General features: G+C 31.2%; 2 protein-coding genes across 2 annotated transcripts; one reads left to right on the plus strand and one right to left on the minus strand.

Annotated features, from left to right (window-relative positions):
- Positions 1 to 283: 283 nt before the first annotated feature.
- Positions 284 to 6,591, plus strand: LOC124919730 (peptidyl-prolyl cis-trans isomerase CYP22). The gene is made up of 7 exons (XM_047460053.1): positions 284 to 469; positions 1,046 to 1,069; positions 2,091 to 2,178; positions 4,063 to 4,155; positions 5,469 to 5,501; positions 5,802 to 5,858; positions 6,338 to 6,591. Exons 1-7 carry the CDS (start codon positions 306 to 308, stop codon positions 6,446 to 6,448), a joined length of 570 nt encoding a protein of 189 aa, XP_047316009.1. The 5' UTR covers positions 284 to 305; the 3' UTR covers positions 6,449 to 6,591.
- A 1,992-nt stretch (positions 6,592 to 8,583) lies between these two features.
- LOC124925592 (NADH dehydrogenase [ubiquinone] 1 alpha subcomplex subunit 6) lies at positions 8,584 to 11,346 on the minus strand. The gene is made up of 2 exons (XM_047465640.1): positions 11,065 to 11,346; positions 8,584 to 9,059 (listed from the first exon to the last, which is right to left on the minus strand). The coding sequence occupies exons 1-2, from the start codon at positions 11,275 to 11,277 to the stop codon at positions 8,874 to 8,876; spliced, it is 399 nt and encodes a 132-aa protein (XP_047321596.1). The 5' UTR covers positions 11,278 to 11,346; the 3' UTR covers positions 8,584 to 8,873.
- Between the last annotated feature and the right edge of the window lie 3,531 nt (positions 11,347 to 14,877).

Raw genomic sequence — 14,877 nt, forward strand, 5'->3', positions numbered from 1 at the left:
TCGAGCCGAGCTTGTAGGTAATATAGTCAAGTCGAACTCAAATTTATAAGCTCGTTCGAGTTTGAGTTCGAGTCGAGCTAATAAATACTTAATTGAGTCGAGCTCGAACTTCAACATGTTTGAGCTCGGCTTGGCTCATTTGCAGCCCTAGTTAAATCCCAATAAATAATCTTCGCCGATAGATATTTTAACTTAGAGATTATTATACATAAGTTTTGAGTTTTTTTATATATTAATAAAATTTGAAACGAACCCTTATTGCAAACGCGGCCCGTAATCTGACGCCTCCATTGAGCTCTACAACAATGGCTTCCGGAGGTGGAAATACTGGAGTAGAGTGGCATCAGAGGCCACCAAATCCTAAAAATCCTGTTGTCTTCTTCGATGTCACAATCGGTAATATTCCTGCCGGTAGAATCAAGATGGAGCTCTTCGCTGACATCGCTCCCAAAAGTGCAGAAAATTTCAGGTGAGACCGTTCTCTTCTGATTAGTTTAAGTGGCGTAGGTTTGATAGGATTTCCACTTTCATACTGATGCTTTGCTGAGTCGTCTTTATAGTGCTACTGAACTGCTACTTCAATGTAGGGTTCTCAGTTATATTTAATGAACAAACTAGGACGAGATCATAGTGTTTTATTTTATTGTTTACGACAGATATCATTAGCTATAAATTGTTTACTTGGTGAAAGATGACTTGCTATGTTTAGTCCCTGAACAATTATAATATGCAATCACTGTAAGCTCTCTACATTAAATGCATAGGATTTGTCTTTGCAGATGAAACACTTTAAGCATAGAGTAAAAATATTAGAATTTTGTAGAGGCAAACTGCAAACATCAGTTTCTCAACCTATGCATTGTAAGCATATAATGATCTAGTGATGAGTTCATCATCTTAGTCAGCCTACTATATGAATTATTAGGTTATTTGTAAATATGATGTATGCATACTTCTGATGCTTTACAGAAATATGTAAGTATAATTTTCTTTTACAAACTGGAATGCTGCTAACTTTGGTTTTATTTTCTTTTGAATTTCTCAGGCAATTCTGCACAGGTGAATATAGGTGAGTTGCCACTTTCAGGTTTTGAGCTTCACCTAACTTGCGTTTAAAAGATGATATTTAAAAAATAAATGTTTTTGAGCTTCACCTCTAGCTGCCTTTGATAAGTCTACTTTGTATTTAGAGCATACATCAAAATCTTGTTTACAATTGGTGAAGACTAATGAAGATGTTCATATGAAAGTGGTACTAAGTTCAAAGTTTTGGAATGGTTAATCTTCAAACATGCAACCCTATATGGGTGAAATTCCTAGTCCATTTATTTGGATGCGAAAACATGACTAAGCATATTTGCGTGAAATTTTAATGCTTCTAATTATGGTTTGATTTTCCTGTGAACATGCTTATGGTTGGGGTAGGAATGCCATTTAATATGTTAAAAAAAGCATTTTTACTGATAACTAACTTATTTTCAAATGTACTGATAATCTTTCTTCTTGTCTAGTCAAGATTTTTCAGTTCCCATTCTTATAATCTTCTTTTATGTATAAAACTTGATTTAAACATATTGTTTCTAGTAATATGACTTTCTTATGACATCTCCCATCCCTCTTGAGTAATGATTTTTTTATTAATCAATGAGGTAACATCCAACACAATGAAAAGAAAATCCCATAATGGTTTTTACAGTTTCTTCCTCGAGAATGTATTTCAAAATTTCCTTGATTATTTTCCTTCCTTTTTTTGTACTACATCAGTGGTGTACTTAGGGAATTGAATGTATATGGACTTCAATAAACATAAAAAATTATGCAGTCTTTAATACAAAGTTTAACATTTAAAAAGAAAAAAAGTATCCAGTCCTTACTATTTGGAATTACACTGAATATTGCATAGTGGTAGCTGGTTGTTCCCTCTTATGTTTTTTTTTTTAGCATTGTACAGGGTTTCATTATCTTTTGTTACATTGTTTCCCTTAGATATTATTGAATGATATATTTCTGACTTTTTCTTAAGGCTATTTTATGTCCATTTGCTCTACCAAGCTCTTATTTGTTTATCCCCTTTTTCTTTGGGATGATAGAAAAGCTGGTTTACCTATTGGTTACAAGGGCTGCCAGTTCCATAGGGTAATTAAAGACTTCATGATTCAAGCTGGTGATTTTCTGAAGGTAGTTGTTCCCTGCCTATAGTCTTTTCAATTTTGGTGGTGGTGTTTTCAACTTGTCTATGCTTCCTGTACCTTTCTAATCAGCTCATTCTCAGAGGTGGTTTACTTCCCTCATTCACGAGAAAGAAATTCACTGCAATTAAGGGGGATCTTTGTCAAAGTCCCAAGAACCCCAAGAATTCCCATATTAAATTTGGTTGAGTACTATAGTATTCTGCTGATGTGTAAAATCATATATGAAACTATAGGTCTTGCTGCTTGTTTAATCTATCATTATTTGGAAAAAAAAAAACTTGTTTGATGTAGAAGTGGTTTATTTGGATTGTTTGAGTAAATGACCGTATTATCCTTAGTATTTAATATTTTAAAAAATAAATTAATGGTATTTTAGTTGATGATTTGAACTATGGAATTGAAAGGTGATGTTTGATGGCACATAGATTATTTGAAAATAGTAATATCAAACAAGTGCTTGATATACCAAGGAGGAACAACCAGGCAACCTTAGTTTGGAATATGTGAATTATGGTTATAATCTTGCAGTGTCGGAGACATTCAAATTTCAATACACATATCTTCACTTTGATTATGTAGATCATTGTTTAAGGAACTTTCTGCACCTCCTCTAGCAACTTATTTCTAAGTTATAAAAAAGATTAAATGACACAACCTTTTCCCCGATGTTTATTGAAAATCAATTTACCCTTAGTGTTAGTGTATGTGGGCCGCCACTACAGAATCCTTCACACGATCCGTTCTTTGATGCCACCTCATACCCTTTTCTCTCCTTAAAATATCTAAAATCTTTAAATATACCTGGCTGACATTTTCCTATTGTATTATTTTGGTTTTTTATAGGATGTAGAATCCAAATTATTTCTGAGCTAGTTTTCCTTGCATGTTTGATTAGAAATAGAAATACCCATATGGTTGATAACTAATTTGAAAATGAGTTCAATATTTTTCGCTTCATACCTGGATGAAGTTCAAGTTTTTATTTTGCATATTTTTCTGCAATTATTTTGAAGAATTTGAGCTTCATAATCTTAAAGAAACTGCTTTCGTTACAATTATCTTCCTTTGCAGCCTTTTTGTGTATGACCTATGTCTAATATAAGGGATACTTGTTTGTCTTACTAATTGTCCTACTTTCGGTTTTGTTGGCTTAGTACAACTTCTGTTGCTGTTTACCAGCATCTTCTTCAATCCAGTTTCCTTGTTTTACACGAATTTGTAGTCAATGATGGTTAATCACGGGCAAAGTTGTGTATTTTCAATGTTCATGGATGCTTCTTCCATTTATTTTCCATCTGTCAGTCTTTACATTTATTTGTCCCCTGTTGCGAGGGATGTCAATGTTTGTAGTAAACCCTGGAACTTGTTTGACATAATGTTAAGTTGGAAATAGTCTGGGTTAAATGACTACAATATCTTTTGTATTAATATTTCAAATGTTGTAAACCCACTAGGGTTGTTCAAGTGGCAAGAGTCAGTGTCTAAGAGACCATAGGTTACAGGTTCGATTCCCACATAGAATAGCTTAAGTTGAAGTGAGGGTCATGACTGTGAGGGTCATACTAACTTCCTAAATTCATTTTTTTATTTAAATTGTTATAAAAAATCAAATAAGGGCAATTTGATATTTTGATGATGATGGGGTAAGGGGTTATTTGGCCCTAGTTGTTTGAGATGTTCACTTGGATTTCAGAGAAAACGTTACAGACTCAATAACATAATAGTCTAAAACTGTGGTATTGATTTTATAATGAGGATTTGACTTGTTTTATGCTTTTTTATATGCTTCATTTATATAGAACCTAAAGTACATGTATTTTCTTATTGCAATCAAGTTCCATATCCATAAATATTATTTTCTTTTGTACAGGGTGATGGAAGCGGGTGTGTATCTATATATGGAAGTAAATTTGAAGATGAAAATTTTATTGCCAAGCACACAGGTCCAGGTTTACTGTCAATGGTAAATTCTTATTGCCCAATAGATTGTTGGATATCTTTAGAATTGAATAAAAGCTGATTAGTAATGAGAAAGGTCCTTCATGTAGATCCGTAAGTTTATCTTACTCTGGTTAGATAAGGGCTTGCAAGCATTACAACAATGAGCATAATGAGCTACACAATGGTTCTTTTGGTCTACCAATTTTTCATGTTCGTCCAGTCAAATACCACATGAAACAATTTGTTTCACGATCCATAAGTTTATCTTACTTTGGTTAGAGCTTGCTAAAAATAACTTGTTTCATGATCTAGAAAAAAGTCTCTATACCTAATGAAATAAAAAGTTACCTTATAATTTGCATCATCATATAATTACACTATAATTTGGTTCATGAATGTGATATACCTTGAACTAGAATTAGGTTTAATATCTAGAATCGAAGAGTATAATTGATGAAACGATACATTGAATAAAGAGAAGAATTTTATTGAGATGAGAAGAGAATAATTAATGGGGGAAGATATAATTCTAGATGTTAGGGATATTACAATTGGGAGATGAGAGATAGAAACTCTACAAGAGTTTTCAACTAATTCATTTCTTAATCACAACATAACAGCTACTAATTTATTTATACCATTTTATTTGTAACTCCCACTAACCGCTACTCCATCCATAGGGCATTAGCCCTGACCCTTTCCCCTCAATTTTTTATTAGCTGTTTGTAACTAGTAATATTGTACTTTAATGGGAGAATAGAGACTAGGGTTTACACTTGTAGAAGTGGATGAGATATAACAGAAAGGGAGGTGAAACCTTAGAGAAGGGAAGATGAGAATACAAACGTTCTTCTGTTTCATTCATATCATGCCACTACCCTAGGATACTATGACTTGATATAGTATATAATAACCTAAAGGTATAATCGTCTACATGCTAGTCTATGCTCTACCCGTACACCCTCGATGTACACATGACACGATTTCTCATCTGCATCTAGATCATAAACAAAGAGTCTTTCAAAACAGAGGATCTACTTTAGATGTTACTGCAAATTCTTATCTTCTGTCTGAGTGTCTAAAGCATATTGTCTTCAACTTATTGGCTATTTTTAGTGCAATTTCTTATTCTTGTTATTTAACCAACATAACTTTTTTCAGAGAACTATGCGATTCCTGCATCCAAATAATAAAATACATTATCTCCTATGTTTCACTAGCTTATGTCAATGGATTCTAAACCACCACTAAACCTCTAAATAAAGAAAGTGAAAAGTGAGATCTTTCTGATTTTTAATCATTTGTTATTTTAATTTGTCCTTCTCAATTCTGCAGGCCAATAGTGGGCAAAACACCAATGGTTGTCAGGTAAAATTACTCCTCTTTGCCTCATTTTGTAGCACTGATTTTAACATTATGGCCTGGGTTATTTCGGATTATTTCTAAATAATTCCCTGGCCAATCGACCATCACTTCTCCAATCACATCAACCAAAATATATTTACTTTACTCTTTTTGGAACATTTTAAAATATTAATTCTTAAGAATATTTTGGACATTTTATCCAAATAATCCACTTTCTCATTATAAGCATTTTTTTTCTAAATAACCCTAATTTCATTTATGATTTCTGTATCTGATTGATATAAACAAATGCTCCATATGCAGTTCTTCATCACGTGTGCGAAGTGTGATTGGCTCGACAATAAGCATGTTGTGTTTGGGGTATGTACTACTTGTTATTCTTAAATCAATGTGAAGTCCAATAATTTTGCAGTCTAAATCCAGTTTGTGATTCAATTAAGATTCAATTACACTTTTTCACCAAACAAAAATATATCCGTTTCTCACAAAATTGGGGTCCAACTGCAACTTTTTAGCAAACAAAAAATTATAGTACAACTATAGATTTGCCGATTTCTTATTTAGTTTGTGTTTGATAACACATTTATAACTTATTCTAAATAATTAAGTGTTTAACTAATTTCTTTTATAATTATTATTTAAAATGAATTCATTATTTAGATTCATCTAGCTTAACTAGTTAATCTAATAAAGTTGTCCAAAAGACAACTTTAACTCCTGAATATTATAAAATCGAAGATTATTGATTGATTTTCTAAGACATAATTGATTTTTGTATATGTATATGAAGATTTCGTATTTGAATACCATTGATTTATTTTGTAATTGTTGTTTGGCAGAGAGTGATTGGAGATGGGCTACTGGTGTTGAGGAAGATTGAGAATGTGGGGACTGGACCCAATAACCGGCCAAAACTAAACTGCACTATCGCCGAGTGTGGTGAAATGTGACGAGGAAAATAACTGCTAGTTAAAATCTTTTTAAGGGTTTTGTAAACTTGGGATGAATAACATTATAAATAGACCAATGTTTTTAACTTGGTAACTAATTGTCATTCTGATCAAAATGAGTGTGCAGTAGCCTTATTTTTCAATGTTACTTGTTCTTGCTTCGTTTATGATTAGTTAAAAGGAGTTAAAGTGGATGTTAAATCGAACGAATTTACTCTGCTTTATGAACCCTAGTCTCCATGTTTATCTCTATGTCGCCCTCCTCACAAAGCTTTTAAAACCAACTTTCACCAGTTTAAAACGGTTGGAAATCTATCTGGATTCATTATAACGCATTTCTCACTTTTTATCTTCACACTCCAAATTTGACACAAAATCTTGAAGCAAGATTTATAAGTTTTTCTTAAATCTTTCAAGGAAATTATAAATCGGATCTAAAACCTAATCTTATAGATTCACAATCATTCTCTATAGGGTCTTAACAACCATTTTATCAAACAAGTGTATCTTGTTTTTGAATCTCTAATTGTTTTCTATGCTTTAATCTTTTGCCATTCCAGAAGTTCTTTTATGAATAGCAAATTCACATAAACATCATATAAAAAAAGGGATAAAAAATACATTATATAGATAAATAATGTCAAGACTGTTAAATAAATAAAATCATTACAAACTAAACAAAACCGAGAAGGCGTGCAAACAAATGAGTCAATAAAGTTATGTTTTTGTTAAACGTTTGAGACTATTAATCTTGTTTTTGAATGAACTTAAAATTGTTAAGACTGTTAATAAATAAGATCTTGTTTACTTCTGGTTAACGCATATTATGTTATTATCCCGGATCAAGGATTATGGATAGTTGAGATCGTTAGCATAGCTTGTCTTGGCCAGACTGGGGAAGCTTTTTTTATTCTATTCTAAATCCGGCGCGTTTCCCCTTCATCTTTTTGAATGACAGTTCGACCCCGTCCTTGGCCTCGAGGAGTAGTGAACGGAGCCAACTCAAGGCAAGTTTTAGCTGTCTACAAAGGGAAAGGCATCGGTATGGAGTCACGTCAGCTATGGATATAGACTAGGCCATTCAGGTCCTTAGTTCCAGTCGAATCGCGAGCAATGCTCGACCCTGCTAGTGAAGCTCACCATTTTGAAAAGTTTCAAAAATAAAAACAAAGGCCAATTATTTTGGAAAGAAAAAGATTGCAAAGAAAAAATTAAAAAATGAAATAATCTCTCTATTAAATGGTAGCAATATTCAAGAATCAATATGGGCATTAGAAACAAATGATGAAACCTATGTTGCACGGATACGGATACGGATACGAGTATCGTATCAAATTCGATACGGATACAGCGACACAGTAAATTTTGAAAATATAGGATACGATACGTTTAGGATACGCATATTATTAAAAACTAACATGTTTCCCGTGCATTTGCACGAGTAATAATATAAAAAACCGTGAAAAAATATTACGGTAAAAATTTTATGGACGGGTCAACCCACAATCCGACCCAAGTATTCATTTACTCTCACATATATCCAAATTAACCACAGCTCTGCATCATTATATATATATAGATTAGTTAGTTAAAAAGTTGAACTTATATTGTTAAAATGTCACGCGTTTATCAAATTTTAGGTTGAATTTAAAATATAAAGTTTTATTAGCCTAGTTGGTTAAAAGGTTGTACTTGTTTTGTTAAGTTGCAAGTTCGAATCATAACTATAACATTTTTAATTTTATTTTTAACCGTTTTAAGTTTATGGGCGGGTCAACCCACAATCCGACTCAAATATCCATTTACTCTCACATATATCCAAATTAACCATATTATTAAAAACTATATATATAAAATAATAATAAAAAAAATTAAAAAATATTAATAGTTAGTTATAACTTGATGTGAATCTTAAGTCAAGAAGAGGAAAGGTTAGTTTAGAGTTAGTTTTGTTTTAAATATTTCAGTCCTCCTAAAATTTTTACTTCAAGCCGTATCAGATTGGTCAACTCCATAAAAAGTCAACGACACTTCTTTTGCCGTATCCGATACCCGTATCGTATCCGTTACTCCGAAAAGAAAAAATTTGGAATATCCGTGCTACATAGGATGAAACAAAACATAAACAAAACTCCCCTAAATAGATTCTTCAATATGTATTTTCAGATTATCCCAAAGCATAATACCACTTAATTGTTGAACAAACACATACAATAATACAAAATCTAGTGATGGTTCATCAAAAGCACCCACTAGCGATTGTAAATGTTTTGCAAAGCAATAGCAAGAAGTTCTTAGGAACAATAAAAATTAAACACATGAAAAGATGGTGCAGTTATACCCAGGCATTATTATTACCAAAAATAAAATAAAACAAGATAGCTTCATTCTGGCAGTATGTTGTTGCAGAAGAAGCCTAAAATCTTCAAGAATAATTGCTGCTGTAGAAACTTTTAAGAAATTCAGAGCCACCAGTATCCTTGGCCCCTAAGTCCTTAACATGTGCAGAATGACCTACCACGTATTGACCAATGAGATGATGTCTCTGCTTCGCGTGCTCTGTGATGTTGCCCAGCTCTTCCATAGCATTGAAGAGCAACATGTCGATCACCTGCAGATTTTCCAATTACAGTTTGGGTAAGTATATTATGCCACTGTTGATTGAAAAAATTGCATAAATCTGGAAACACTCTTTATGTTTTAGATTTCGGAATAGATTCCCACTTAGAATGTCTTAAGTTGAAGTGGAGGTCATTACTTCGGGGTAGTGCTAGCTTCCTATATTAAAAAAAAACTGTTTGTGATTTAGATTTCGCATTGATGTGGATCCATATAGGAACACATTCGGAAAATGAGATGTATATGAACTCAGTTTGATGCAAATTCTTAAATCCATTGGCAGTCTGTCAGTTCTAGATCCACAAACAAAAGTGTTCATAAACAGGGAGACAAGGGACTAATTCAAGAAAAACAAAAAAAGATTATTAAGCGTTGAATGTTGGATAGTGCAGAATTAGATAAGTGTCTCAAATATAAATGTTAGAATAACGAAATGAAAATAACTGAATTTTAAGTACTTGGGTATGCAAGTTGGTTGAATAAAATGTGAAACTAATGTCTGAAAAGTGTTTAAAGACTATATAAAACTTATAGTGACTAATTTAATTAATTTTCAATGGTTAAACTTGTCTTTTATATGCTGATACTATACTACCGAGATAAATCACTCATAACTTACCGAATTAAACTAGGTACTCTAATTTCTAGCTTAATTTGAACTGAATCTAAAGAATGAGTGGTTTTAAGTAACACTTAGCGAATGGACTTATTTCAAATAAGCACTTTACAGATTAAATGGTAAGTTGTTATATAACACCGCTTAACTAGAAAAGATTAAACAAGAATATAGTTTAACTATGGTAATTTGCATATTTTCTACGAGCTACAACCCATAGGTTTTAAAAAAAAAATGCACCTGGTCTACACTTTTAAGTTTAAGTGTAACAGGTCAAAAGATGGAACATCTCTTCTTTTATTTGACAGTGTGAGTTGAAACAAACAAGACCTTTTTTCTAAATTTTCCTGCTGATCCAATCAAGCAAAATTAATCCCCAGAAAAATGTCATTTTAAGTTTTGAAGAGAGCTTAAATAGAGGAGAATTAAGGCAAAATGGATGTTTTCTCTCCAGATATATTTTTTGTTTAGAAGGTAACATTAAAAATATAGAGTATTGAAGAAAGTAAATGTGAAAAGAAACTATAGTTAAAAGGCATTACATACTAGTGCAGTCTTATTGTCTTCCAGTAAAAGTTGAGCAAACCATATTCTCATAGTGAAACAGACTATGTCTAACTTGATGGCCTAGCATTCTTTTACTTGACAATGCTGAATGAAATAGAAAACAAACTACCAATTGAAAAACAGTTGTTTCTCAAAGCAAGAAAGCAGTAAATAAAACTAATTGCCGCATTAAGGTCAAGGAACTTTTCTTGAAAACCAAAATAATAAAGAAATGGGCAAAGCAACAACTGCACTAATTCATCATGATCAGGCCCCAGATGGGTTAGAGATTTCAAAACACAACCATGAATTGGGAGCTCATATATTTTCATGGAAATGTACAAACTTCACTCACTTTATTGCATCCATAATAGGCTGTTAAAAGTACTGATTTTTGGTGGGGCATAAAATAATCCTTTCTGGATGTTTAATTAATCTTAGAGAACCACCAATAATCACAAATATCACCAACTTTGTTTTGCAAAGGCAAAAATCTGATAAACATTAAAGATTTTGTCTCCATCAAAATCACCAACTTTTTGAAATGGGTATTTGTTATAATACACTGAATGTACCCAATAACTCTAGGACCAAAAACTGAAATTAAACCAACTTGAACCTAGCTATGATAAGTAGTAAAGCCTTAAAAGAGTATTGTTAAGCATTCAAAATTTACAAATTTAACAGCTTCCAGTTTAACCCATATCACCAGTTATCATTCTGATGCTAATTTCAACCCGTGTTTAAGATGTGGTCAACAATCGATAACAAAAGTTTCAGCCTAAAAAATAAATAACAAAAATTAATGAAAAAATAGAAGAAGGGGATGATAAACCTTAGGGTTCTTGATGTGAGAGTTCTTGCGAATTTCGGAAACGATAGCAGATCGGAGATGGGAAGGGGAAGCGACATCTTCAAGGTTGTAAATTTCCATTACAGATGGGATCGATCTGCAGGCGGACCTGAAGAATTCGAACACACGAGTTCTTGCCTCTTCCAGGCTTGCTGAGTTCGGCGGCACCTTTAGTCCTCTCAGCGTAAACGCCATCGCTCTCTCTCTCTCTCTCTCTCTCTCTATAGACAGAATGGAGGTTTCGGACGGATGAAAATGAAGCTTGAGAAGGGAAAGAAGAAGGGGGCAATTTGTTTAGACAGAAACCGTATTTTGATCCTTAAGCTTTAGTGAAATGTTATAATTAGTCCTTTAGTTATTGTTTCTGTTAATAAATAGAAACTTAAGTACTTAACATTTGAGTTATTCATAAATAATGTTATTGATTATGAGTTATTAGAAAGGTGAAATATTTTTAATTGGCAACAATTTTTTTATTTTTTCTATTTTGGCATCAAATATTTTTTTATTTTTTTTAATAAATAATTTTAAAATGTAAATTAGTTACTCTTAAGTTTTTATAATTATTTATTCTATTAACTCTATATAGTATGGATTTTGCACCTCTATATAGCATGAATTATGTACAAATAATAAAAGTATATATAAAATATTATTTATTTATAAATATTTTAAATAAAATTAATATTATTCAAAATTTAATTAATTTAAAATTTGTTTTAATTTGTAAAATTTAAGTTTAATTTTAAACTTAATATTAACATATATTTTATTCTTTTGCATCTACTTAATTCTCAATTGACCCTCATCTTGTGACTTACAATTTTTCATATGCATTTTTATCCCCTTGGCAAGTCACCCACAGATCTTAGTCGACCTCAATTGATGACACACCTCTTATATTTCGTCAAACTCAATCACTAATCCTCCAATTTATGACCCTCATCTTATAACTCATATTTTTTCATATGCCTCTTTATCCCTCGGCAAACCACCCACTTACCTTAATCTTGTGGCTCACACTTTTTCATATGCTCCTTTATCCCTCGACAAATCACTCATCAATATTAGTCAACATTTCTTTTACTTCCACTTCAACAAATCAACAACCAATCTAAATTGATCACAGACCTCTTATCCAATGTCAAACCAACCATTAACCACCACCCAACATTCATCTTGTGACCTCACACTTTCAAATACTCGTCAAACCAACCATTAATTTCAACCTCACACTCGACAAACCACACGCGACCTCCATCTCGTGACCTCACACTTTCAAATGTTCTTCAAACGAACTACTAATTTCGACCTTACACAATCTCGTGACCTCACACTTTCAAATGCTCGTCATACAAACCACTAATTCCGACCTCAATCTCGTGACCTCACACTTTTAAATGCTCATCAAACCAACTACTAATTCCGACCTTACACAATCTCGTGACCTCACACTTTAATATATTATAGTCAAGAATGCATTTTGAAAATATAAATTTGAATGTTTTGGGATTTGAACCCTGATCCTAAGCATGAAATGTAAACACTTAAACCCAAAAATATAAGATAAAAAATATTTATAGTTAAGAATGTATTCTTAAAAATTTGCATGTTTTGAAATTCGAACTTTGGTGATAAAAATGAAATATGAACACTTTAACTGTTAGAGCACTTGAGATTTTTGAAATAATTTTATTATTTTGTATATGTATATATTTTGTATTTTATTAGTAATTAGTTAATTTTATATTAATTATAAAATTATTTATATTTATAAAGAATATATATATATATATATATTTAAATTTGATGAGAGAAAAAATATATTTATATAAAGTTAATGATTAAAATATTATATATATATATATATATATAAGAGGTAACTACATCTATAATATAATATAATATAATATAATATAATATAATATATATATAATTAATTAATTAATAACAGAAAAAATAATTTGAAAAGAAAAGTTAGTTATTATTTACCGTTTATAATAACTTTATATATATATATATATATATATAGTGTTATTATATATATAATTATTGATAAGATAATATATAAAATAAATATAAAAATTATGAAGGTATATTTATTTATAATTATAATAAAAAATTGTTTATATTTTAAATTAATATTAATATAGATAATTTTTTAGATGAAATATGGTAAGGAAATATATATATAATATAGAGAGAATAAGAGAAAAATAATTTATGTAAGAAAGAGAGAGTATGAAAGAAAAGAGAAACAATACCTGATGACGATGTAAATTATATCTGATAATGATATGGATAAATTTGGTGTTCGTTGACTTTAAGCATCATTATATATATAATTTGATTGTTTTTTATTAAATGATAAATTTTTGGTCTTGATTTATTTTTGGGGATGTTTCTATGCAATTAGATTTCGATTAAGAGAAAGTTTAAGTCTTTTATTGTGTTTTGGTGTTTTGGCTAGAACCTTTCAATCGAGATCGACCGTGGAGGCAAGCATGCGACAAAGATTTTCCCACCAATCGAGAACTCGAACGAATTATTCCCATTTGTTTGTATGTTGTGTGTGTAATTTTGATTTTATTATTTGTATGTATGCTTATATTACTTTTTTTTGAACAAAAATCAAAAGATCCACACAAACGTGGTCAATAACCCTTAGCACTAGGTTAAACAAGAAAAATGATAAAACTAAATTATAAAATGTAAAACCAAATTTTTAAAAGGCCAAAATTGTTGTAGTGGAGACATTCAAAGTGTTGTGGGACATATCACTTTTAGCCATTTTCTACACATAACTCATCACTGAATTCATAAACACCGAATTCATAAAGAATCTCTAATTATGGCATGCATACGGTTAAATTATTTTCCTAATTTAAAAATTATGTGGCGACTCTATAGTCGTAAGGTTTATTCTTAATCGATTTTTTTTTTTAAAAAGAAGACATATATCTAACTTTCATTAAATTCTTAATTTCAGATGAGATTCAACGGAAGGGTTAGTTATGGAGTTGAATATAAAACATAGTTTTCATTACTTTACTTTTTCTATATCACTTAAAAAATAAATTCCCTGTGTAAAAATAAATAAATTAGTAGTTGAAACGGTGTAAGATCTAGATTCAAACTTAACAGTTACTATCGTGTACAGTTTTATGACGACTCTACTAAGGATATTTAATGCTTAACTTGAAACACAATTTTGGCTAATTTTAGAAATATATTTACACATTAATGTTCTTCTCCAACAAAAGATTTTGTTTTTCTAATATGCATTAGTTTTAAGGCTCTAATGTGAAGATAATATAAGGTTTACATCGTTGGACGAAGTCTATACATCTATTGTTATGTGCTAAGATTTTCGATGAGGAATGACAATCTCCATTCATATTTGAGGTATTTTGTGTGATTTGTTTGATGAGTATGAACGTAGGAAAAATCATGGGTTAACTATTGCTTCCATTCAATGGATCCCCTACTTTGAAAATGAGGGATCTATGATTGGCGGTAGAGGTACACCTAATTAAGAAACCTCCTTATATCGATAGTCCTCGGACTATTTTTGTGGGTGGACAACTCTATCTTACTCCATGGAAGCAATAAAACAAAAATCCATACACCATTTCTACCAGCCATGTTGACTTATCGTTCTCAAACAATGAAACCACATTAGAAGCCTTCGGTTCATTTTGTGAATACTATATGTATGTATTATGTGTATGCATTATAGTTAAGATGAATGCTCACTTATACACTCAATTTTTCTTAAAAAAATCTACAAGGTTT

The sequence above is a fragment of the Impatiens glandulifera genome, chromosome 1 (genome assembly GCF_907164915.1).
Source record: "Impatiens glandulifera chromosome 1, dImpGla2.1, whole genome shotgun sequence".
Taxonomy (NCBI): Eukaryota; Viridiplantae; Streptophyta; class Magnoliopsida; order Ericales; family Balsaminaceae; genus Impatiens; species Impatiens glandulifera.

What these genes read in the sequence shown, in the direction of transcription:
- LOC124925592 (XM_047465640.1), bottom strand. Translation starts at nt 11,277, where the DNA reads ATGGCGTTTACGCTGAGAGGACTAAAGGTGCCGCCGAACTCAGCAAGC. An exon ending in CTCACATCAAGAACCCTAAG is followed by an intron (nt 9,060 to 11,064) that starts GTTTATCATCCC and finishes GAAAATCTGCAG; the next exon opens with GTGATCGACATGTTGCTCTT.
- LOC124919730 (XM_047460053.1), top strand. Translation starts at nt 306, where the DNA reads ATGGCTTCCGGAGGTGGAAATACTGGAGTAGAGTGGCATCAGAGGCCA. An exon ending in AAGCTGGTGATTTTCTGAAG is followed by an intron (nt 2,179 to 4,062) that starts GTAGTTGTTCCC and finishes TCTTTTGTACAG; the next exon opens with GGTGATGGAAGCGGGTGTGT. An exon ending in GTCCAGGTTTACTGTCAATG is followed by an intron (nt 4,156 to 5,468) that starts GTAAATTCTTAT and finishes TCAATTCTGCAG; the next exon opens with GCCAATAGTGGGCAAAACAC.